Source organism: Oncorhynchus mykiss, chromosome 18 (assembly GCF_057628025.1).
Source record: "Oncorhynchus mykiss isolate SJ-2025 chromosome 18, ASM5762802v1, whole genome shotgun sequence".
Taxonomy (NCBI): Eukaryota; Metazoa; Chordata; class Actinopteri; order Salmoniformes; family Salmonidae; genus Oncorhynchus; species Oncorhynchus mykiss.
The window spans coordinates 65,168,499-65,190,866 of NC_143039.1; the positions used below are offsets into that span (position 1 = coordinate 65,168,499).

The window sequence follows — 22,368 nt, forward strand, 5'->3', positions numbered from 1 at the left end:
TTAAATAAACTAAACATAACCATTACCCAAAACAAAAAAGGACAACTTTCCAGCTGAATTTCAGTTAATTTATTGTAACAATGTATTGCTATTAGAGATGTCTGTTATTGGTCACGAGTTGGGAAATCTTTCAGAGTGACCACAGGAAACAGAATGTAGTATTTAGGTTACAGTGCAGGAGGGTTTTGGAGATGTGATACTGGAGGAGAGGACCATGGGATAGCAACAGATTAAAAAACAACAATAAGCACCTTACATACAGATTAGGGTAGATGGTGAGTGGTATTCTGATGGTCATGCTGTCGACACAACACAGACACAACGCTTCAAAACAGGATGTAGTATTTGTTCAATATTCGAAAACGACAACTCAAAGCAAAGGATCATGCGAGACAAAAATGTCACTTAGCTAAAAAGATCACCGTAGCAACGAACAGTGAATCCTACGGTACTAAAATAAAAGTACAGACAAGTCAAAGAAAGACATGAATGAAACAGACACAGTGTTTTGATCCTGATATTCTATACCACAATGTAAAGTGTAAAGCTTTTTCCCTTCATTCTCTTTGTGGGATGTGTGAGGGTTAGATATTCAGACAATAAGTCCATTTTTTCTTAAGTCATAATTCTAAAGAGATAAACACAAACCAATCAAGGGGTAGCCAACTACAGTACATACTACAGGGCACTGTAGGGGATTTTCTTTGGAGTGGGGTGGGAGGTCCTACGACAATCACAAGGGTGGGCTTCACAGGATTTGGACTGAGACACGGTAGTTGTCATGGCAATAACGAGCGCTGTAAACAGGTTTCCTTGGCAACACTGCTCATAGTTCTGGAATATTCCATAGTGTCGTTCTTGAACTTCGTTCTTGAACTGTGTTGATATAACAATAATAAAAACTCTTTCAAAGCAGTCCTCGGAGAAAAAAACAAACATCATTAGTTCTCAGAGGCACAACTACAAAAAACAAACAAAAATAACAACAACAAATAAATATGGCCGTGATGTTTGGCCTTTTTATTTTTTTCATGTTTCTGAATTTCACGTTGGTATGAATAGAAAGATATTTCGTAAAAAGTTACAAATATTAAAATAAATAAGAACTATTTGCCTTTGAGTTTCGAGTAGAAAAAATGTGCATTGTGTGCAGGAGGAAGGGAGAGAAGGACGAGGCGGTTGGTTTGGGTTTTCCCCGTCAAAGTCCCTCACATGACGAACACCCTTTCTCCTTTCCTTTCTCCTGTCTCTGTGGTCGAACACATACACGGTCAAGTTGACCGGTCAGTGTCCGGTTGGGGTTCAGTAGACCCAGTTGACGGGGACCCACTGTGGTTCGGAGCAGAGTTTGTCGACGGCAGCCTGTAGCGTTTGGAAGGCGCGGTCCAGGTTGTCGTTGGTGATGGCGAGGTCAAAGTAGTGGTTGTAGGTCCTCTGGATACGAGCACTCTCATCAACAGTCTTCCTCAAATCCACATCCTGACAGGGACAGAGACAGAGGGTGAGTGTGTGTGTGTCTCGGTTTGTGCATTTTCCTGAGAAGCAGTGGCTAACAAGCACAGTACACTATGTGAGTGTTGTGTGTTCTAGCGATAGAATGTTCCATAAAAAACTACAGAACGCCCTAAAATCACATAACAATGGAAGGATACCAGAAAGCAACGTTAAAATACACCGGGATTAAGCGGCTCAGTGTCTATGCCCAGGAAAAGATCCTGACCGTGAGTTGTTTGGTGGTGATTCCGGCGTCCACCGTAGCTTTGTGCATGGCCTTGAGCGTCTCAAACTCTGGTGCTGCGATGAACACCACATACGGCATGAACTCTGCAGTCTTTAGTACCTTCAGAGCCTACTGTCCAGACAGAGAGAGGGTCAGTGAACCAGCTAGAGATGACAAACACAGACAGACAGACAGAAAGAGACAGACCATGTAGAGTATCTCATACTGGGATTCTACCCTGTTCTTTTTTTGTTGTGCTTTTTAAATGCACTTGAAATAGTTTTATTTGATTTGATTGTGACCTGTGGGTTGACGTCCAGGATGCAGGTGCGCCCCGTGTCCACCACCTCGTGGATGGAGTCCATCTTGGTTCCGTAGAGGTTCCCGTCGTACTCGCCGTGCTCTAGGTAGCCGCCGGCCTTCACGTCCGCCTCCATCTCCGTCCGCGTCACAAACCGGTAGGACTTACCGTCCAGCTCATCGTCACGGGGACGCCGGGAGGTGACTGAGGGAGGAGCGGGAGGAGAGACAAGAAGAGAAAAGGGGTTAGAGAGAAGAGAAAGGGATGTGGGAGAGAGATGGAGGAAGAATGAACAGGAATGTAAGAAGAACAGTGGAGCAAAGGGGAAGATCAAGAGACAAGCTGACTTAAAGCAGCCAAATGAAACGTACTCCAAGGGGTTCTGTCTGTTCAGACAGTGTCCTGAGAGTACAGTGGTCCATTAGGTTCTGGAGGAGGGTTCTAGAATAGAAATAGAATTAGAACGGTATGGGTTCTAGACTCACAGGGGATGGTGGTTCCGAAGCATGTTGGGTTAAGGACCACCAGTCGGTTCTTGAGGCTGCGTCGGCCCACCCCCTGGGCTCCAATCAGAACTAGAGTCTTCCTCTGGAATGGGGGCATCTTGGCCACCTCCTCATAGATTTGCAGCTCGTGCCTGTCAAACTCTGCTCTCAGCCAATCACAGAGAGGGACACACAAGAGTAAGCCAATCACAGAGGAAAATGTAGTGTTGTCAGTCAATAAAAGAAGGGAATGGAGATGTAAAATGCTGATTAGTAAATGGGGGAACTACACAGTCAGGAAGCCCCAGCACAAAACCAATTAGAAGAATGAGCCATGACAGAATCAGCCAATGAGAGACGAGTATAAATGCTCACCTGCATTCCTGGCTGTTAAGTACATCATCTTTTTCTTCTTCTTTCCAGTTATCGTACCGCACAGGATCCCTGTTGCATACACACACACATATTCAAGCGTCTTCCCTGTCTGTCTTCTGCATCCAAAGGCCAGAAGGGGGCACCATAACCCATTCTATGGAGCGCTACTGAGTAATTATCTCATGACCTCATTGCCCTCAGCCTGGCAGGCAAGGCGGCCTCACAGTGGCAGACCAACTAAACAATTCAAAGTAAGTGCTCTCCACTGATTCAAATCCAAGCAGTCACTGGCTACATTATGTAAAAGGTCCACTCAAAGTTGCCAGTCAGCTCAGTATAGCTCATCTAGCTGAAAATGGAGCTAGGAGGCAAAGTCAAGCCGTACCTGAGCCATCAAAATCTCTTGGGACGAAGGCTTTCCTCTTCTCCTCCAGGAACTGACTGGGGATCAGTCCAGTGGCTCCACCAACCACATGACACGCCTATCACAGGAGAGCACACCAGACGTAAAAAAAAAAACTGTATTACCCAACCAGTAGAAACCAGTAAACAACCAGTAGAAAAACAGTAGAGACCAGTAGAAACCAGTAGAAGTTACAAACCAATATAAAACCAGTAGAAATCAGTAGAAGGTTACAAACCAATAGAAATCAGTAGAAGTTACAAACCAATATAAAACCAGTAGAAGTTACAAACCAATATAAAACCAGTAGAAACCAGAAGTTACAAACCAATATAAAACCAGTAGAAGTTACAAACCAATATAAAACCAGTAGAAACCAGAAGTTACAAAACAATATAAAACCAGTAGAAACCAGTAGAAGTTACAAACCAATATAAAACCAGTAGAAACCAGTAGAAGTTACAAACCAATTTAAAACCAGTAGAAACCAGTAGACGTTACAAACCAATATAAAACCAGCAGAGACCATAGAAACCAGTAGAAGTTACAATCCAATATTAAACCAGTAGAAACCTGTAGAAGGTACAAGCCAAAATAAAACCAGTAGAAGTTACAAACCAATATAAAACCAGCAGTTACCCATAGAAACCAGTAGAAGTTACAAACCAATATAAAACCAGTAGAAACCAGTAGAAGGTACAAACCAATATAAAACCAGTAGAAACCAGTAGACGTTACAAACCAATATAAAACCAGTAGAAATCTGTAGAAGTTACAAACCAATATAAAACCAGTAGAAATCTGTAGAAGTTACAAACCAATATAAAACCAGTAGAAACCAGTATAAGTTACAAACCAATATAAAACCAGCAGAGACCCATAGAAACCAGTAGAAGTTACAAACCAATATAAAACCAGAAGAAATCAATAGAAGTTACAAACCAATATAAAACCAGCAGAGACCCGTAGAAACCAGTAGAAGTTACAAACCAATATTAAACCAGTAGAAACCAGTAGAAAAAAATTTGTATTGATGGTGGTGATCCTCAATAACAACATCACCTGCCACCAGTTGGGGTCCTCCCTGTTGACGATCTGAAGGAGGTCCCCCCTCTTGAAGCCAATCCCCGCCTCTCGGCAGGGGATCAGATGGTCATTTGCTGGATCGTAGTCAAAGTGGGGTTGCACGTACACCTGAGAAAAGGGAGGTTTGATGTGTATCAAAGGTGATTCGACAACCAAACTATAACTACAGTGCCTTCCGAAAGTATTCGGCCCCCTTGAACTTTGCGACCTTTTGCCACATTTCAGGCTTCAAACATAAAGATATAAAACTGTATTTTTTTGTGAAGAATCAACAACAAGTGGGACACAATCATGAAGTGGAACGACATTTATTGGATATTTCAAACTTTTTTAACAAATCAAAAACTGAAAAATTGGGAGTGCAAAATTATTCAGCCCACTTAAGTTAATACTTTGTAGCGCCACCTTTTGCTGCGATTACAGCTGTAAGTCGCTTGGGGTATGTCTCTATCAGTTTTGCACATCGAGACTGACATTTTTTCCCATTCCTCCTTGCAAAACAGCTCGAGCTCAGTGAGGTTGGATGGAGAGCATTTGTGAACAGTAGTTTTCAGTTCTTTCCACAGATTCTCAATTGGATTCAGGTCTGGACTTTGACTTGGCCATTCTAACACCTGGATATGTTTATTTTTGAACCATTCCATTGTAAATTTTGCTTTATGTTTTGGATCATTGTCTTGTTGGAAGACAAATCTCCGTCCCAGTCTCAGGTCTTTTGCAGACTCCATCAGGTTCTCTTCCAGAATGGTCCTGTATTTGGCTCCATCCATCTTCCCATCAATTTTAACCATCTTCCCTGTCCCTGCTGAAGAAAAGCAGGCCCAAACCATGATGCTGCCACCACCATGTTTGACAGTGGGGATGGTGTGTTCAGGGTGATGAGCTGTGTTGCTTTTACGCCAAACATAACGTTTTGTATTGTTGCCAAAAAGTTCAATTTTGGTTTCATCTGACCAGAGCACCTTCTTCCACATGTTTGGTGTGTCTCCCAGGTGGCTTGTGGCAAACTTTAAACGACACTTTTTATGGATATCTTTAAGAAATGTCTTTCTTCTTGCCACTCTTCCATAAAGGCCAGATTTGTGCAATATACGACTGATTGTTGTCCTATGGACAGAGTCTCCCACCTCAGCTGTAGATCTCTGCAGTTCATCCAGAGTGATCATGGGCCTCTTGGCTGCATCTCTGATCAGTCTTCTCCTTGTATGAGCTGAAAGTTTAGAGGGACGGCCAGGTCTTGGTAGATTTGCAGTGGTCTGATACTCCTTCCATTTCAATATTATCGCTTGCACAGTGCTCCTTGGGATGTTTAAAGCTTGGGAAATCTTTTGGTATCCAAATCCGGCTTTAAACTTCTTCACAACAGTATCTCGGACCTGCCTGGTGTGTTCCTTGTTCTTCATGATGCTCTCTGCGCTTTTAACGGTGCATTTATACGGAGAGTGTGCGCTTGTTTGCACTACTTGTAGAGCAGGTGTCGGGATAGATGTGAGTGTGTGTACAGCGCATATGTGTGTGTGAGCATGCATGCCAGAGTACAGTAGTTGTTTCATGTGTGTGTGTGTTTTTCTGTGTGTCTGGGTCTATGTGCATGCCGGCGTACGAGCGTGTGTGTGCCTGTACGTGTCTACATTTGTGTGTGTGTGTCTCCCTGGCCCAGATATCATGTGGAGGGTTATTAATAGGGCTCTCAGCAGGGTTCATATTCCAGAGCAGGGCATTCTGGGACAGCCCCAGGACTCACTTCACTACCAGTCCACCACCACCAAACATCTGCAGCTGTTACACAGCCAAACAGGAGCAGTCTGTGAGTGTGTGTGTGTGTCTGTGTGTGGACTTGCGAGATTGTATCCATTCATGTGGCTGTTTAAGTGATGGAGTATGTGTGACGGGTGAGAAAGAAGGACAGAGAGAGAGAGAGAGAGAGAGGAGGAGAGAGAGAGAGAGAGAGAGAGAGAGAGAGAGAGAGAGAGGGAGAGGGAGAGGGAGAGGGAGAGGGAGAGGGAGAGGGAGAGGGAGAGAGGGAGAGGGAGAGAGGAGGAGAGAGAGGGGGATAGGGAGAGAGAGCGATAGGGAGCGGGCGAGAGGGAGAGAGAGCGATGGAGAGGAGGAGAGAGAGAGAGAGCGATAGGGAGAGAGCAATAGGGAGAGGGAGAGAGGGAGAGGAGGAGAGAGAGAGGGGGATAGGGAGAGAGCGGGGGATAGGGAGAGAGAGGGGGATAGGGAGAGAGAGGGGGATAGCGAGAGGGATAGGGAGAGAGAGAGAGATAGGGAGAGAGGGAGAGAGCGATAGGGAGAGGAAGGGAGAGAGGGAGAGATCGATAGGGAGAGGGAGAGAGCGATAGGGAGAGAGCGATAGGGAGAGAGCGATAGGGAGAGAGCGATAGGGAGAGAGCGATAGGGAGAGAGCGAGAGAAGGAGAGAGAGATAGGGAGAGAGAGAGAAGGAGAGAGAGATAGGGAGAGAGAGCGAGATAGGGAGAGAGAGGGAGAGAGAGAGATAGGGAGAGAGAGAGAGATAGGGAGAGAGAGAGGAGGAGAGAGAGAGGGGGATAGGGAGAGAGGGAGAGAGAGGGATAGGGAGAGAGAGAGGGGGATAGAGGAGAGAGAGAGGGGGATAGGGAGAGAGAGAGAGGGAGAGAGGGAGAGAGCGATAGGGAGAGAGCGATAGGGAGAGGGAGAGAGGGAGAGAGAGAGGGATAGGGAGAGAGAGAGGGAGAGGGAGATAGGGAGAGAGAGGGGGAGAGAGCGATAGGGAGAGGGAGAGGAGGAGAGAGATGGGGATAAGGAGAGAGAGAGGAAGAGAAAAGGGGGGAGAGAGAGAGCAAGGAGACAGGGGGAGAGAGGGAGAGGGGAGGTGAGGGAGAGAGAGAGAGGGGAGAGGGGGAGAGAGGGGAGGTGAGGGTGAGAGAGAGAGGGGAGGTGAGGGTGAGAGAGAGAGGGGAGGTGAGGGAGAGAGAGAGAGGGGAGGTGAGGGAGAGAGAGAGAGAGAGAGGGAGGGGGAAGAGAGAAAGAGGGGGAGAGAGGGAGAGGGGGAGAAGGAGAGAGAGCATGAATGCTTGAGTGTGAGAGGACACACGTGTACATCCATGTGTGTGTCCCTGCATGTGCTGTGTTTGTATGAGCATGTGTGTGTGTACCTGTGGTGGGGCGGGTGCATCTCTATAACTAGGCAGTATCTTCAGAGTGATTCCTCCGCTGCAGTCCTTCAGCATCTCCTGCAGCTCAGTGGGGTTGTTCCCTACGTCCCGCCCATTCACTTCCTTTATGATGTCACCCACGTGCAGCAGACCCTGCCTGTCAATCATTCCTCCATGGAGGATCCTAGCGATGACCAGCTCCTCCTTCTCCACTCTGAACGTCACTCCCTGAGAGAGGGAAGGAGCAGATAGATGGTCAATGAAATCCTTGCAGAGATGCAGAAACGCACGCACGCACACACACACACAAACTCTTCATCTCACTCCCTCTCGATCTCTCCCACACTCGCTCACCAGTGGTTCTCCAGCCTTCTTGCGGATGCCGATCATGCGTACAGCATCGGCCTGCATCAGAGAACTGTTCCCCAGCTCCTCATTAAACAGCTCCGCTGGGGGCACGGCCTCATAGCACTTAGAGGCTACCATGTCGTGGGCCTCAAGGAGCGACTGAGAGGGAGAGAGAAATGGGGAGAGGGGGATAGAAAGGGATGGAGAGATAGAGGGATGGAGAGAGGAGGATGGAGAGATGGGGAGAGGGGAGAAAGGGGGATGGAGAAATGGAGAGAGATAGAGAGAGGTGGATGAGAGATGGAGAGAGAGGGGGATGGAAAGAGAGAGCGGTAGAGATAGAGAGAAGTGTAGAGATATAGAGAGGGGGAGAGAGAGAGAGAGAGAGAGGGAGAGAGGGGGGGTGGAGAGATGGGGAGAGTGAGGGGGATGGATAGAGAGAGGGGGATACAAATGCAAACTGGTGAGGGCCCAAATATGTGCTTGTGTTGTCACAATACCAACATTTGACTAAGGATGCGAGACCAGGCAAAGAATAACGGTACGGAGTAGTAGGCCTCTCTTTTCTGTTCTTCCCGTGCCATCCAAATTTGTGAATAGCCTATTGGTCAAGTTACCAGGTTGTTAGCTAGCTAGGTAACATGACTAAACAAGGTTGTTTGCTATCTAACCACCGATTAGCGGCCTGCGAGTGGTTTATGAAATTATATAAATGCGTATGAATTGTGGTACAAAAAGGAAAGGTAGCTCCGTTTTTTTTAAACCTTTATTTAACAAGGCAAGTCAGTTAAGAACAAATTCTTATTTTCAATGACGGCCTAGGAACAGTGGGTTAACTGCCTGTTCAGGGGCAGCCCTGTCACATCCGACGAGTGTCAGAGCCAGGTAGTAGGCTTCGATCTTTGTACTGTATTAATGCTTTCCTGTTTGATGGTTTGTCGGAGGGCGTAGCGGTCTTATTAGCGTCCGGGTTAGTGTCCCACTCTTTGAAAGCAGCAGCTATAGTCTTTAGCTCAGTGTGGATGTTGCCTGTAATCCATGGCTTATGGTTGGTATATGTACTGTGCATTCAATTTTTTTATTTTTTATTACGCATTTACACAAGTATTCAGACTCTTTGCTATGAGACTCGAATTTGAGCTCAGGTGCATCCTGTTTCCATTGAACATCCTTGAGATGTTTCTACAACTTGATTGGAGTCCACCTGTGGTAAATCTCTTTCGTATCGCTTGAGATTCCTAAAGATTGGAAAGCTGCCACGGTCATCCCCCTCTTCAAAGAGGGTGACACTCGAGGCCCAAACTGTTACAGACCTATATCCATCCTGCCCTACCTTTCTAAAGTCTTTGAAAGCCAAGATAACAAACAGACCACTGACCATTTCGAATCCCACCGTACCTTCTCCGCTGTGCAAGCCGGTTTCCGAACTGGTCATGGGTGCACCTCAGCCACGCTCAAGGTACTAAACGATATCATAACCGCCATCGATAAAAGACAGTACTTTAGTACTGTGCTTTAGAGACAGTGCTTTAGACTCTGTCAATCACCGTATTCTTATCGGCAGACTCAACAACCTTGGTTTCTCAAATGACTGCCTCGCCTGGTTCACCAACTACTTCTCAGATAGAGTTCAGTGTGTCAAATCGGAGGGCCTGTTGTTCGGACCTCTGGCAGTCTCTATGGGGGTACAACAGGGTTCAATTCTCGGGCCGACTCTTTTCTCTGTATATATCAACGATATCGCTCTTGCTGTGGGTGATTTCTTGATCCACCTCTACGCAGATGATACCATTCTGTATACATCTGGCCCTTCTTTGGACACTGTGTTAACAAACCTAAAAACGCGCTTCAATGCCATACAACTCTCCTTCCGTGGCCTCCAACTGCCCTTAAATGCTAGTAAAACTAAATGCATGCTCTTTAAACGATCGCTGCCCGCACCTGCCTGCCCAACTAGCATCACTACTCTGGACTAGAAGTCGACCGATTAATCGGAATGGCCGATTAATTAGGGCATAACAATCATAACAATCGGAAATCGGTATTTTGGGGCGCCGATTTCCGATTATTAAAAAAAATGTTTTTTTCTGTTTAATACTTTTTATTTAACTAGGCAAGTCAGTTAAGAACACATTCTTATTTTCAATGACTGCCTAGGAACTGTGGGTTAACTGCCTTGTTCAGGGACAGAATGACAGATTTTCACCTTGTCAGCTCAGGGGTTTCAATCTTGCAACCACACAGTTAACTAGTCCAACGCTCTAACCATTGCACTCCACGAGTAGCCTGCCTGTTACGCAAATTCAGTAGAAGCCAAGGTAAATTGCTAGCTAACATTAAACTTATCTTATAAAAAACAATCAATCATAATCACTAGTTATAACTACTGATCCAGTTTAGCAGGCAATATTAACCAGGTGAAATTGTGTTATTTCTCTTGCGTTCATTGCACGCAGAGTCAGGGTATATGCAACAGTTTGGGCTGCCTGGCGCATTGCGAACTAATTTGCCAGAAATGTACATAATTATGACATACATTGAAGGTTGTGCAATGTAACAGGAATATTTAGACTTTTGGGTGCCACCCGTTAGATAAAATACCAAACGGTTCCGTATTTCACTGAAATAATAAACGTTTTGTTTTTGAAATGATAGTTTCCGGATTCGACCATATTAATGACCAAAGGCTCGTATTTCTGTGTGTTATTATGTTATAATTAAGTCTGATTTGATAGAGCAGTCTGACTGAGCAGCAGCAGGCCCGTAATCATTCATTCAAACGGACCATTTACGTATTGCGTGCGTAACTGGTACTTCCTGTTTTGAGTTTTTGCTTGTAAGCAGGAATCAGGAGGATATAACGTGTAGGGGTGAATTCTGTGCTCAGTCAATGGTTTCGATATGAGAAACAGACCCCCCTTTCCAGCCAGAAACTTTTATCTTCGGATCTACACGATTCACGTGGATGGCCTATTGAGATCAAAATGGCGAATATCACCGAAAAGCGAAGGGTTTGCATCCCTGATTAAGGATTCCAGATTTAAGCTCACTGTCAAGTAATCACTTTCCCCATCTCCCTGTCACAGTCTCTCTCTCGCGCTCCAGCTTCTCTCTCAGTAGGTCATCAAAGTCTTATCTTTGAACTGATAGTATGCATGCATTGAAGCAAAGATATTCCCTACAAAGATATAAATCCTATTGGTCCATACTCTGAAAAGCCCTGTTAGTCCTCTGATAGGTCCATGGATGTAGGAGGTCAGTATTCTAGGGGAGGTTTTGATACTTTCATAACAGGAGTTGAGATGAATACATGTATAGAATCATTTCTGTACTAAAATAGAACCATCAACATTGAAAAACATCATACAATGTTCAGCACATCTTTTGCCCAAGGGTTAGGACTGTCCCAGACCCCAAAAAATCTTAGTTGGCCGAAAGTCATCTGTACTTTCGACCAATCGATTGGGCAACATTTGTTTACGTGTATTTTTCCATATATAGACACACCTTATGTGTTTAAATAAAATCAGCTATATGCATTGAGCTTGTCTGATGCTTTAAGATTACTATTTGATGAAATAACATACAAATGACTCACGAGGGAGCCAGAGATCTAGATAACCAGAAGAAAAAAACCTTAACCTGACCATCCTCCTCTCGATCCTGCTGGCTTTCGCAGATTCTGCATTTACTCTCCTGAAGTTGCCGGTAATAGGAGAGTTGGCAACCTTTCTCATGTGGAATGCCAATTTATCTGACCGTGATTTTCATATGCACATTTTCATGGAAATGTTTCATTTCATTTATCAAAACATCTTCGTATTTCAAAATCATTGTCATGTGGTTAATGAAAATGATCTCCAAATCTAAAATAAAATCATACCAACATAAAAAGTAACTTCTATTAGAATGGCCAACTATGTAAAAATAGCCTACATAAAGCCAACAAACATCGCAGCCTGCAGGTAGAAAATATCCTGATGGGCCTCCCGAGTGGCGCAGTGGTCAGTGGTCTAAGGCACTGCATCACAGTGCTAGCTGTGCCACTAGAGATCCTGGTTTGAGTCCAGGCTCTGTCACAGCCGGCCAAGACCAGGAGACCCATGGGGCGGCGCAAAATTGGACTTGTGTCAAGAAGCAGTGTGGCTTGGTTGCGTTTCGGAGGACGCACGGCTCTCGACCTTTGCCTCTCCCGAGTCTGTGCAGGAGTTGCAGCGATGAGACAAGACTGTAGCTACCAATTGGATACAACAGAATTGGGGAGAAAAAGGGGTAAAAAAAATAAGACTAAATAATAATTAAAGAATATCCTGATCAAAATAAATATCCTTTAAATCACATTGGCTATGCATGGCCTGTTTGCAATGAACTTGAAACGTATCAACTACCAAATTGGGTCAGGCTTGAGCTAGCAAATATGCAGCATTGTATAAAATATTCTGGGTCCTCAGAGGTTCCTGTAGCAGTGAGCTCGGGACAGACACAACTGCAGGCTATTTGATCAAGGGATATGAGGTCCTCAGGTAGGCCTGTTTTACGATGTTTCCACTGAATCAGAGAATGACATTTTTCCCTTTCATGCTGAGTGGTTATCGAAAGGGAGAGAGCTGGAAAGATTTAAAAATACATTGAGGAACTATTGTCATTCTCAATGGATGTAAAAACAGAGGTTGTTTGCTTGCTGTTTGAGGTGAAGAAAGCATTCCTTTGAGAAGCTCCACAGCTCATTAGTGGTGGTGCATTAAGCCAATCAGAAATACTATCAGATCCCCAAACGGGCACACTTCGTCTCTCCCGAGCACGTACAGGAGTTGTAGCGATGAGACAAGATAGTGACTACTAACAATTGGATACCACGAAATTGGGGAGAAAAGGGGGTAAAATTTAAAAAAAATTGAAAAATCATTTAAAAAAATGAACTGCTGTTTTTTTCACGCTCAACAGTTTCCTGTGTGTATTAAGAATGGTCCACCAACCAATCGGACACCCAGCCAACTTGACACAACTGTGGGAAGCATTGGAGTCAACAAAGGCCAGCATCCCTGTGGAATGTTTTCAACGCCTTGTAGAGTCCATGCACCCGACGAATAGAGGGGGGTGCAACTCAATATTAGGAAGGTATTCTTAATGTTTTGTACACTCAGCGTATATCCATATTGCTCATAGCCCATGCTTTCAGATTAACAAGAAGAACTAAGGCATAAAGGCTATGGGGTCAGTTCAGAATGTAGGCCATTAGCATCAACTATAACCTTTAACCTTAGTGACTGGGTTACGGACCTGGAAGTGGGGCTCCTGGAGGATTCGGGAGAGTTCCGCTGCGCTGTCATCACGGACGCTGAGGGCGGTGATGTCACCCAAGATGTCTGTGACCAGCTCTATATTGTTGTCCTGCACCGCCTCCAGCCTCAAGTCCTCCAATCGCTCGTGGGCCTGCAGGGGTCAGAGGTGAAAGGTTATGGGGTCACATACTGTACATACATGGGAGGAAGTTGTACAATGGTAGATAGCCATTGTTGTGTGTGGTTGCGTTCCCTTGCCATTGTGTGAACTTGTGTTATACTTCCTTTTGTGGCACTGGTGTCAGTAAGTTGAGTTGTTGAGTGAGGGTTCTGTGGTTGTATTGTGATGAGGAAGTCAAACTCATCTCTCAATCTTTTCGCTCTCTCCCCCCTCTCTCTTTCTCTCTCTTTGTCTGTCAGTGGCGTGACAAACACTCTCCCACTTGCCCAGAATGACCATCATGGCGGCAAGCCAATGCTGACTAATTCAGGGCAGGACATCACCCCAGTGGTCAGAGTATGGCACATCCTCCTGACATCCTCTTGTCTAGCAGTGACTAACAGACCACACCAAGGGTTGAATATGAATATGTCAAATCAGTGCACGTATATGGGTTAGAGTGAGCTTGTGTGTGTGTGTGTGTGTGTGTATATCATTGGGACCATCAGGGTACCTGAGGGGGGTGTGGGGGGGGTTGTTATGTATGAGTACACTGATAGATTACTACCTTAGCAAGGAGCACACTGCTGCCTGCCAGCCTGTGGTCAGTTTGTGAGTCATTCTCAGTGTGGGAGTCAGTCTCAGTGTGGGAGTCATTCTCAGTGTGGGAGTCATTCTCAGTGAAGTCAGTCTCAGTCAGTCAGTCTCAGTGTGGGAGTCAGTCTCAGAGTGGGAGTCAGTCTCAGTGTGTGAGTCATTCTCCGTGTGGGAGTCTCAGTGTGTGAGTCATTCCCAGTGTGGGAGTCAGTCTCAGTGTGTGAGTCATTCTCAGTGTGAGAGTCATTCTCAGTGTGTGAGTCAGTCTCAGTGTGTGAGTCAGTCTCAGTGTGTGAGTCATTCTCAGTGGGGGTCAGTCTCAGTGTGTGAGTCATTCTCAGTGGGGGTCAGTCTCAGTGTGTAAGTCATTCTCAGTGTGTGAGTCAGTCTCAGTGTGTGAGTCAGTCTCAGTGTGTGAGTCAGTCTTAGTGTGGGAGTTAATCTTAGTGTGTGAGTCAGTCTCAGTGTGGGAGTCAGTCTCAGTGTGTGAGTCATTCTCAGTGTGTGAGTCAGTCTCCGTGTGGGAGTTAGTCTTAGTGTGTGAGTCATTCTCAGTGTGTGAGTCGGTCTCAGTGTGTGAGTCATTCTCAGTGTGTGAGTCAGTCTCAGTGTGGGAGTTAGTCTTAGTGTGTGAGTCATTCTCAGTCATTCTCAGTGTGTGAGTCAGTCTCAGTGTGTGAGTTAGTCTCAGTGTGTGAGTCATTCTCAGTGTGTGAGTCAGTCTCAGTGTGGGAGTTAGTCTTAGTGTGTGAGTCATTCTCAGTGTGTGAGTCAGTCTCATTGTGTGAGTCAGTCTCAGTGTGTGAGTCAGTCTTAGTGTGTGAGTCATTCTCAGTGTGGGAGATAGTCTTAGTGTGTGAGTCATTCTCAGTGTGGGAGTTAGTCTTAGTGTGTGAGTCATTCTCAGTGTGTGAGTCAGTCTCAGTGTGTGAGTCAGTCTCAGTGTGTGGGTCAGTCTCGGTGTGTGAGTCATTCTCAGTGTGTGAGTCAGTCTCAGTGTGTGAGTCAGTCTCAGTGTGTGGGTCAGTCTCGGTGTGTGAGTCATTCTCAGTGTGTGGGTCAGTCTCGGTGTGTGAGTCATTCTCAGTGTGTGAGTCAGTCTCAGTGTGGGAGTCATTCTCAGTGTGTGAGTCAGTCTCAGTGTGGGAGTTAGTCTTAGTGTGTGAGTCAGTCTCAGTGTGTGAGTCATTCTCAGTGTGTTAGTCAGTCTCAGTGTGTGAGTCAGTCTCAGTGTGTGAGTCATTCTCAGTGTGGGAGTTAATCTTAGTGTGTGAGTCAGTCTCAGTGTGGGAGTTAGTCTCAGTGTGTGAGTCATTCTCAGTGTGTGAGTCAGTCTCAGTGTGGGAGTCATTCTCAGTGTGTGAGTCAGTCTCAGTGTGTGAGTCAGTCTCAGTGTGTGAGTCAGTCTCAGTGTGTGAGTCATTCTCAGTGTGGGAGATAGTCTTAGTGTGTGAGTCATTCTCAGTGTGTGAGTCATTCTCAGTGTGGGAGTTAGTCTTAGTGTGTGAGTCATTCTCAGTGGGTGAGTCATTCCCAGTGTGGGAGTCAGTCTCAGTGTGTGAGTCATTCTCAGTGTGAGAGTCAGTCTCAGTGTGTGAGTCATTCTCAGTGTGAGTCATTCTCAGTGTGTGAGCCAGTCTCAGTGTGTGAGTCAGTCTCAGTGTGTGGGTCAGTCTCAGTGTGTGAGTCATTCTCAGTGTGTGAGTCAGTCTCAGTGTGGGAGTCATTCTCAGTGTGTGAGTCAGTCTTAGTGTGTGAGTTAGTCTTAGTGTATGAGTCATTCTCAGTGTGTGAGTCAGTCTCAGTGTGTGAGTCAGTCTCAGTGTGTGAGTCATTCTCAGTGTGTGAGTTAATCTTAGTGTGTGAGTCAGTCTCAGTGTGGGAGTTAGTCTCAGTGTGTGAGTCATTCTCAGTGTGTGAGTCAATCTCAGTGTGGGAGTTAGTCTTAGTGTGTGAGTCAGTCTCAGTGTGTGAGTCAGTCTCAGTGTGTGAGTCAGTCTCAGTGTGTGAGTCAGTCTCAGTGTGTGAGTCATTCTCAGTGTGTGAGTCAGTCTCAGTGTGGGAGTTAGTCTTAGTGTGTGAGTCATTCTCAGTGTGTGAGTCATTCCCAGTGTGGGAGTCAGTCTCAGTGTGTGAGTCATTCTCAGTGTGTGAGTCATTCTCAGTGTGGGAGTCAGTCTCAGTGTGTGAGTCAGTCTCAGTGTGTGAGTCATTCTCAGTGTGTGAGTTAATCTTAGTGTGTGAGTCAGTCTCAGTGTGGGAGTTAGTCTCAGTGTGTGAGTCATTCTCAGTGTGTGAGTCAATCTCAGTGTGGGAGTTAGTCTTAGTGTGTGAGTCAGTCTCAGTGTGTGAGTCAGTCTCAGTGTGTGAGTCAGTCTCAGTGTGGGAGTCAGTCTCAGTGTGGGAGTCAGTCTCCGTGTGTGAGTCAGTCTCAGTGTGGGAGTTAGTCTTAGTGTGTGAGTCAGTCTCGGTGTGTGAGTCATTCTCAGTTTGTGAGTCAGTCTCAGTGTGTGAGTCAGTCTCAGTGTGTGAGTCATTCTCAGTGTGTGAGTCAGTCTCAGTGTGTGAGTCAGTCTCAGTGTGTGAGTCATTCTCAGTGTGTGAGTCAGTCTCAGTGTGGGAGTTAGTCTTAGTGTGTGAGTCATTCCCAGTGTGGGAGTCAGTCTCAGTGTGTGAGTCAGTCTCAGTGTGGGAGTCATTCTCAGTGTGTGAGTCAGTCTCAGTGTGGGAGTTAGTCTTAGTGTGTGAGTCAGTCTCAGTGTGTGAGTCATTCTCAGTGTGTGAGTCAGTCTCAGTGTGTGAGTCAGTCTCAGTGTGTGAGTCATTCTCAGTGTGGGAGTTAATCTTAGTGTGTGAGTCAGTCTCAGTGTGGGAGTTAGTCTCAGTGTGTGAGTCATTCTCAGTGTGTGAGTCAGTCTCAGTGTGGGAGTTAGTCTTAGTGTGTGAGTCATTCTCAGTGTGTGAGTCATTCTCAGTGTGTGAGTCAGTCTCAGTGTGTGAGTCAGTCTCAGTGTGTGAGTCATTCTCAGTGTGTGAGTCAGTCTCAGTGTGGTAGTCATTCTCAGTGTGGGAGTCAGTCTCTGTGTGGGAGTCAATCTCAGTGTGTTCTTCCCTTATGTGTATCTGCTACCTTGGAGAGTGACCGTACAATGGGACTCTCCATGATTCCTCTGAGGAAGATGAGGTCGATGTCTTTGGCCCCCGTGGAGGTGGGCAGCTCCCCCAGGTTATCCAACACCTGCTGCATTGCTGTGGGGGGAGGGGAGAGAGAGCGGGGAGAGGGAGAGAGGAGAGAGGAAGGGAAAGAGAGAGGGGAGGGAGGGAGAGGTGTTAGTTACTGTAGATATGGAAAACAGAGATAAAGGGAGTGAGGAAGTCACACTGTAGATCAGCGATGAACGACTGCCGGCCCCGCCTCCCTTTTGTAGGCCAGCTGATACATTTCCTCATAATTACAAATGTTTAGGAACTCAGTCGGGGTCTCAACTTACTGTTGAGTTAGAATCAGCAGTTTTCCTCTTGTTATTATGTCACTGATAATCACTCAATTAGCCCATGTCCGCCATGTATTTTTAGATTGGTAAGTTAGTCTAGTGTCTAGCTGCCTAAACTTGTAGTAATCAGGATCGAATTACCGCCCGGAGAGCCCCCCACTGTCACTCTCACCCAGATATCAAATATCATATTAAAAACTAGGAGATTAGCTGTAAAACTGGTCATTTTTCTCTCTGCCCCATGGCAAAATCTGTAGAATTGCATGAAATTAGCTATAAAAGTGCAAAATCTTCTTTCTGCTCCATGGCAATGTGTAGAATTGCACCAAACTGGCTTTAAACTGTAACATTTTCTCTCCACCCCATGGCAAAACATGTAGAACTGCAGGAAATGAACTCTAAAACCACTGTCAAGAGAGGGGCCGCTAACATGTTTTGCTCGCAAGGTGACAGAATTTCGCTTAGGACCCCCAAAAGGCTAGGGCCGGCGCTGACTGTATGTGTGGGTATGGATGTGGGTAAACAGACCCGCGGGACACTGCGACCCCTCTTGACGAGTTCAGATTTGTTGCGGTCATGACTATAGTTTATTCACTTTACTTCAGTGTAGTTCTATAGACCAGTCCCATTCACTGCAGTTGATACTGTATATCACAGCAATCAAAACTGTGCAATTCTGTCAGACAAAAGAGTGCCTAGAAAATAAAACATGGACACACAAATCAGTTTCTCTTCAGTTTCTCTGTAGTTTGGTTTCCAGCCGAAGCTCGTCCATCTGCCCTTGTAAATGAGACAATCAATATCTAACCGTTTTTTATCCCACAAGTTCTTCAATGAAAAAATACTTGAATCCAGAAGTCCACCAGACAGAATGGTTTGATACGTTTACATGTTCTTTCTAATCATCTACATTTCAGTCCCGTCCTGAGATGAAGACTCCTCTGACCCTGTTGTCCTGACAAGGAGAGAGGTGTAGACGAGGCAGGCATCATGGCACTGGGATCTTAAACAGAGGGTCTCACAGCCCTGTGGAGGTGTGTGTGTGTGTGTGTGTGTGCATATTCATATGTAAAGCCATGAAGAAAATGACACCCTCACATTTTCTCCTCCACTCTCTCTCTCCTTCTACCCGTCTCTCTCTCCTTCTACCAGTCTCTCTCTCCTTCTACCCGTCTCTCTCTCCTTCTACCCGTCTCTCTCTCCTTTTACCAGTCTCTCTCTCCTTCTACCCGTCTCTCTCTCCTTCTATCCGTCTCTCTCTCCTTCTATCCGTCTCTCTCTCCTTCTACCCGTCTCTCTCTCCTTCTACCCGTCTCTCTCTCCTTCTACCGTCTCTCTCTCCTTCTACCGTCTCTCTCTCCTTCTACCCGTCTCTCTCTCCTTCTACCAGTCTCTCTCTCCTTCTACCGTCTCTCTCTCCTTCTACCCGTCTCTCTCTCCTTCTACCAGTCTCTCTCTCCTTCTACCCGTCTCTCTCTCCTTTTACCCGTCTCTCTCTACTTTTACCCGTCTCTCTCTCCTTTTACCGTCTCTCTCTCCTTCTACCAGTCTCTCTCTCCTTCTACCGTCTCTCTCTCCTTCTACCAGTCTCTCTCTCCTTCTACCAGTCTCTCTCTCCTTCTACCAGTCTCTCTCTCCTTCTACCTGTCTCTCTCTTCTTCTACCGTCTCTCTCTCCTTCTACCGTCTCTCTCTCCTTCTACCAGTCTCTCTCTCCTTCTACCCGTCTCTCTCTCCTTCTACCCGTCTCTCTCTCCTTCTACCCGTCTCTCTCTCCTTCTACCCGTCTCTCTCTCCTTCTACCAGTCTCTCTCTCCTTCTACCGTCTCTCTCTCCTTCTACCCGTCTCTCTCTCCTTCTACCGTCTCGCCCTCCTGTCCGGCGCTGCCAGAGTCGCCCTCCTGTCCGGCGCTGCCAGAGTCGCCCTCCTGTCCGGGGTCAGCGGCGAGGGTCCCCGCTCCAGAGGCGCCACCTAAGTGGGCCAAGCCTAAGGTGGAGCGGAGTCCACGTCCCGCACCAGAGCCGCCACCGCGGATAGATGCCTACCCTCTGACCTCCCCTATAAGTTTAGGTTTTGCGGTCGGAGTCCGCACCTTTGGGGGGGGGGGGTACTGTCACGCACTGACCTTAAAGATCATTTTTATGTCTCTATTTTGGTTTGGTCAGGGCGTGAGTTGGGGTGGGCATTCTATGTTTTGTGTTCTATGTTTCCTATTTCTGTGTTTGGCCGGGTGTGGTTCTCAATCAGAGGCAGCTGTCTATCGTTGTCTCTGATTGGGAACCATATTTAGGTAGTCTTTTCCCCCACCTGTGTTTTGTGGGTAGTTATTTTCTGTTTTGTGTGTCTGCACCAGACAGAACTGTTTCGTTTGTGCCGCTTTGTTATTTTTTGTTCTAGTGTTCAGTTTGATTAAAAATCATGAACACGGCCTCCCGGGTGGCGCAGTGGTTAAGGGCGCTGTACTGCAGCGCCAGCTGTGCCATCAGAGTCCCTGGGTTCGCGCCCAGGCTCTGTCGTAACCGGACGCGACCGGGAGGTCCGTGGGGCAACGCACAATTGGCCTAGTGTCGCCCGGGTTAGGGAGGGGTTGCCCGGTAGGGATGTCCTTGTCTCATCGCGCACCAGCGACTCCTGTGGCGGGCCGGCGCAGTGCGCGCTAACCAAGGTTGCCAGGTGCACGGTGTTTCCTCCGACACATTGGTGCGGCTGGCTTCCGGGTTGGATGCGCGCTGTGTTAAGAAGCAGTACGGCTGGTTGGGTTGTGTATCGGAGGAAGCATGACTTTCAACCTTCGTCGGATACCACGAAATTGCGGAGAAAACTGGGTAAAAACAATAAATATATATATATATATATATATCATAAACATGTACCACTCTTCTTCAAACAGTTGTTTGAAAAAACAACTCCAGTGTATCTCAGTCACCAGATCTCAACCCAATTGAACACGGACGGGAGATTCTGGAGCGATGTGAGGCAGCATTTTCCATCAACAAAACACCAAATTATGGAATTTCTCTTAGAAGAATGGTGTCGCATCCCCAGTAGAGTTCCAGACACTTGTAGAATCTACGCCAAGATGCATTGAAGCTGTTCTGGCTCGTGGTGCCCAACACCCTATTAAGACACTATATGTTGGTGTTTCCTTTATTTTGGCTCTACATACAGGCGTATAACTAGATCATGCATATGAAAAAGATATGCAGTCATTCACACACACTGGGGTGAGAAAGGGTCATAAGCATATGTGATCAGGTGGAGGTGCCAAGGTCAGAAACAGCTGACTAAGAAAGTGACAATACTACAGTTTTGCCTAGAAACCACACCCACAAAAACATGCTTTATGTATTGATGTTACAGGCCTTGTGTGAGTCATGGAATGTTAATAAGGGGACAACTGAAAACATCTTTGGAGTAGACTTTTCACCATGGTTTTATGATAACAGAATGCCCATAAAAACAACTCCAAATCATATCCACACATGTACAGCACGCAGACCCATACAGAGTATAAACACTAAACAGAGTATATAAAAACACACTCATACTCTCTCTCTCTCTCTAACGCTATTCCTCAATCTCTAACTCATCTCCATCTCTATTCCTAACTCATCTCCATCTCTATATTTATCTCTAACTCCAAATCATATCCACACATGTACAGCACGCAGACCCATACAGAGTATAAACACTAAACAGAGTATATAAAAACACACTCATACTCTCTCTCTCTCTCTAACGCTATTCCTCAATCTCTAACTCATCTCCATCTCTATTCCTAACTCATCTCCATCTCTATATTTATCTCTAACTCCAAATCATATCCACACATGTACAGCACGCAGACCCATACAGAGTATAAACACTAAACAGAGTATATAAAAACACACTCATACTCTCTCTCTCTCTCTAACGCTATTCCTCAATCTCTAACTCATCTCCATCTCTATTCCTAACTCATCTCCATCTCTATATTTATCTCTAACTCCAAATCATATCCACACATGTACAGCACGCAGACCCATACAGAGTATAAACACTAAACAGAGTATATAAAAACACACTCATACTCTCTCTCTCTCTCTAACGCTATTCCTCTATCCCTAACTCCATCTCCATCTCTAACTCTATATTTATCTCTAACTCATCTCCATCTCTATCTCTAACTCCATCTCCATCTCTAACTCTATATTTATCTCCAACTCCATCTCCATCTCTATCCCTAACTCCATCTCTATCCCTAACTCATCTCCATCTCTAACTCTATATTTATCTCTAACTCATCTCCATCTCTAACTCTATATTTATCTCTAACTCCAAATCATATCCACACATGTACAGCACGCAGACCCATACAGAGTATAAACACTAAACAGAGTATATAAAAACACACTCATACTCTCTCTCTCTCTCTAACGCTATTCCTCAATCTCTAACTCATCTCCATCTCTATTCCTAACTCATCTCCATCTCTAACTCTAACTCCATCTCTAACTCTAACTCTATATTTATCTCTAACTCCAAATCATATCCACACATGTACAGCACGCAGACCCATACAGAGTATAAACACTAAACAGAGTATATAAAAACACACTCATACTCTCTCTCTCTCTCTAACACTATTCCTCAATCTCTAACTCCATCTCCATCTCTATTCCTAACTCATCTCCATCTCTATATTTATCTCTAACTCCAAATCATATCCACACATGTACAGCACGCAGACCCATACAGAGTATAAACACTAAACAGAGTATATAAAAACACACTCATACTCTCTCTCTCTCTCTCTAACGCTATTCCTCTATCCCTAACTCATCTCCATCTCTATTCCTAACTCCATCTCCATCTCTAACTCTATATTTATCTCCAACTCCAAACTCTATATCTCTAACTCCATCTCCATCTCTATTCCTAACTCCATCTCCATCTCTAACTCTATATTTATCTCCAACTCCATCTCCATCTCTATTCC

At 45.7% G+C, this 22,368-nt stretch overlaps 1 protein-coding gene across 7 annotated transcripts in view; it reads right to left on the minus strand.

The window, feature by feature from the left end:
* Positions 1-54: 54 nt before the first annotated feature.
* LOC110496865 (protein PALS2) overlaps positions 55-22,368 on the minus strand; it is a 76,898-nt gene continuing 54,584 nt past the window's right edge. For 4 of the 7 annotated variants that reach the window (XM_036953337.2, XM_036953339.2, XM_036953338.2 and 1 more), the window contains 11 exons: positions 17,027-17,145; positions 13,138-13,290; positions 7,864-8,016; positions 7,510-7,737; positions 4,347-4,478; positions 3,267-3,363; positions 2,882-2,950; positions 2,507-2,668; positions 2,023-2,225; positions 1,721-1,849; positions 55-1,479 (listed from right to left, as the gene is read on the minus strand). In XM_036953337.2, the coding sequence (XP_036809232.1) occupies positions 1,303-1,479; positions 1,721-1,849; positions 2,023-2,225; positions 2,507-2,668; positions 2,882-2,950; positions 3,267-3,363; positions 4,347-4,478; positions 7,510-7,737; positions 7,864-8,016; positions 13,138-13,290; positions 17,027-17,145 (1,622 nt within the window). In that variant the 3' untranslated portion in view covers positions 55-1,302. The remainder of the gene's footprint in view (positions 1,480-1,720; positions 1,850-2,022; positions 2,226-2,506; positions 2,669-2,881; positions 2,951-3,266; positions 3,364-4,346; positions 4,479-7,509; positions 7,738-7,863; positions 8,017-13,137; positions 13,291-17,026; positions 17,146-22,368) is intronic. The other 3 variants (XM_036953340.2, XM_036953341.2, XM_036953342.2) reach the window with 1 other exon arrangement.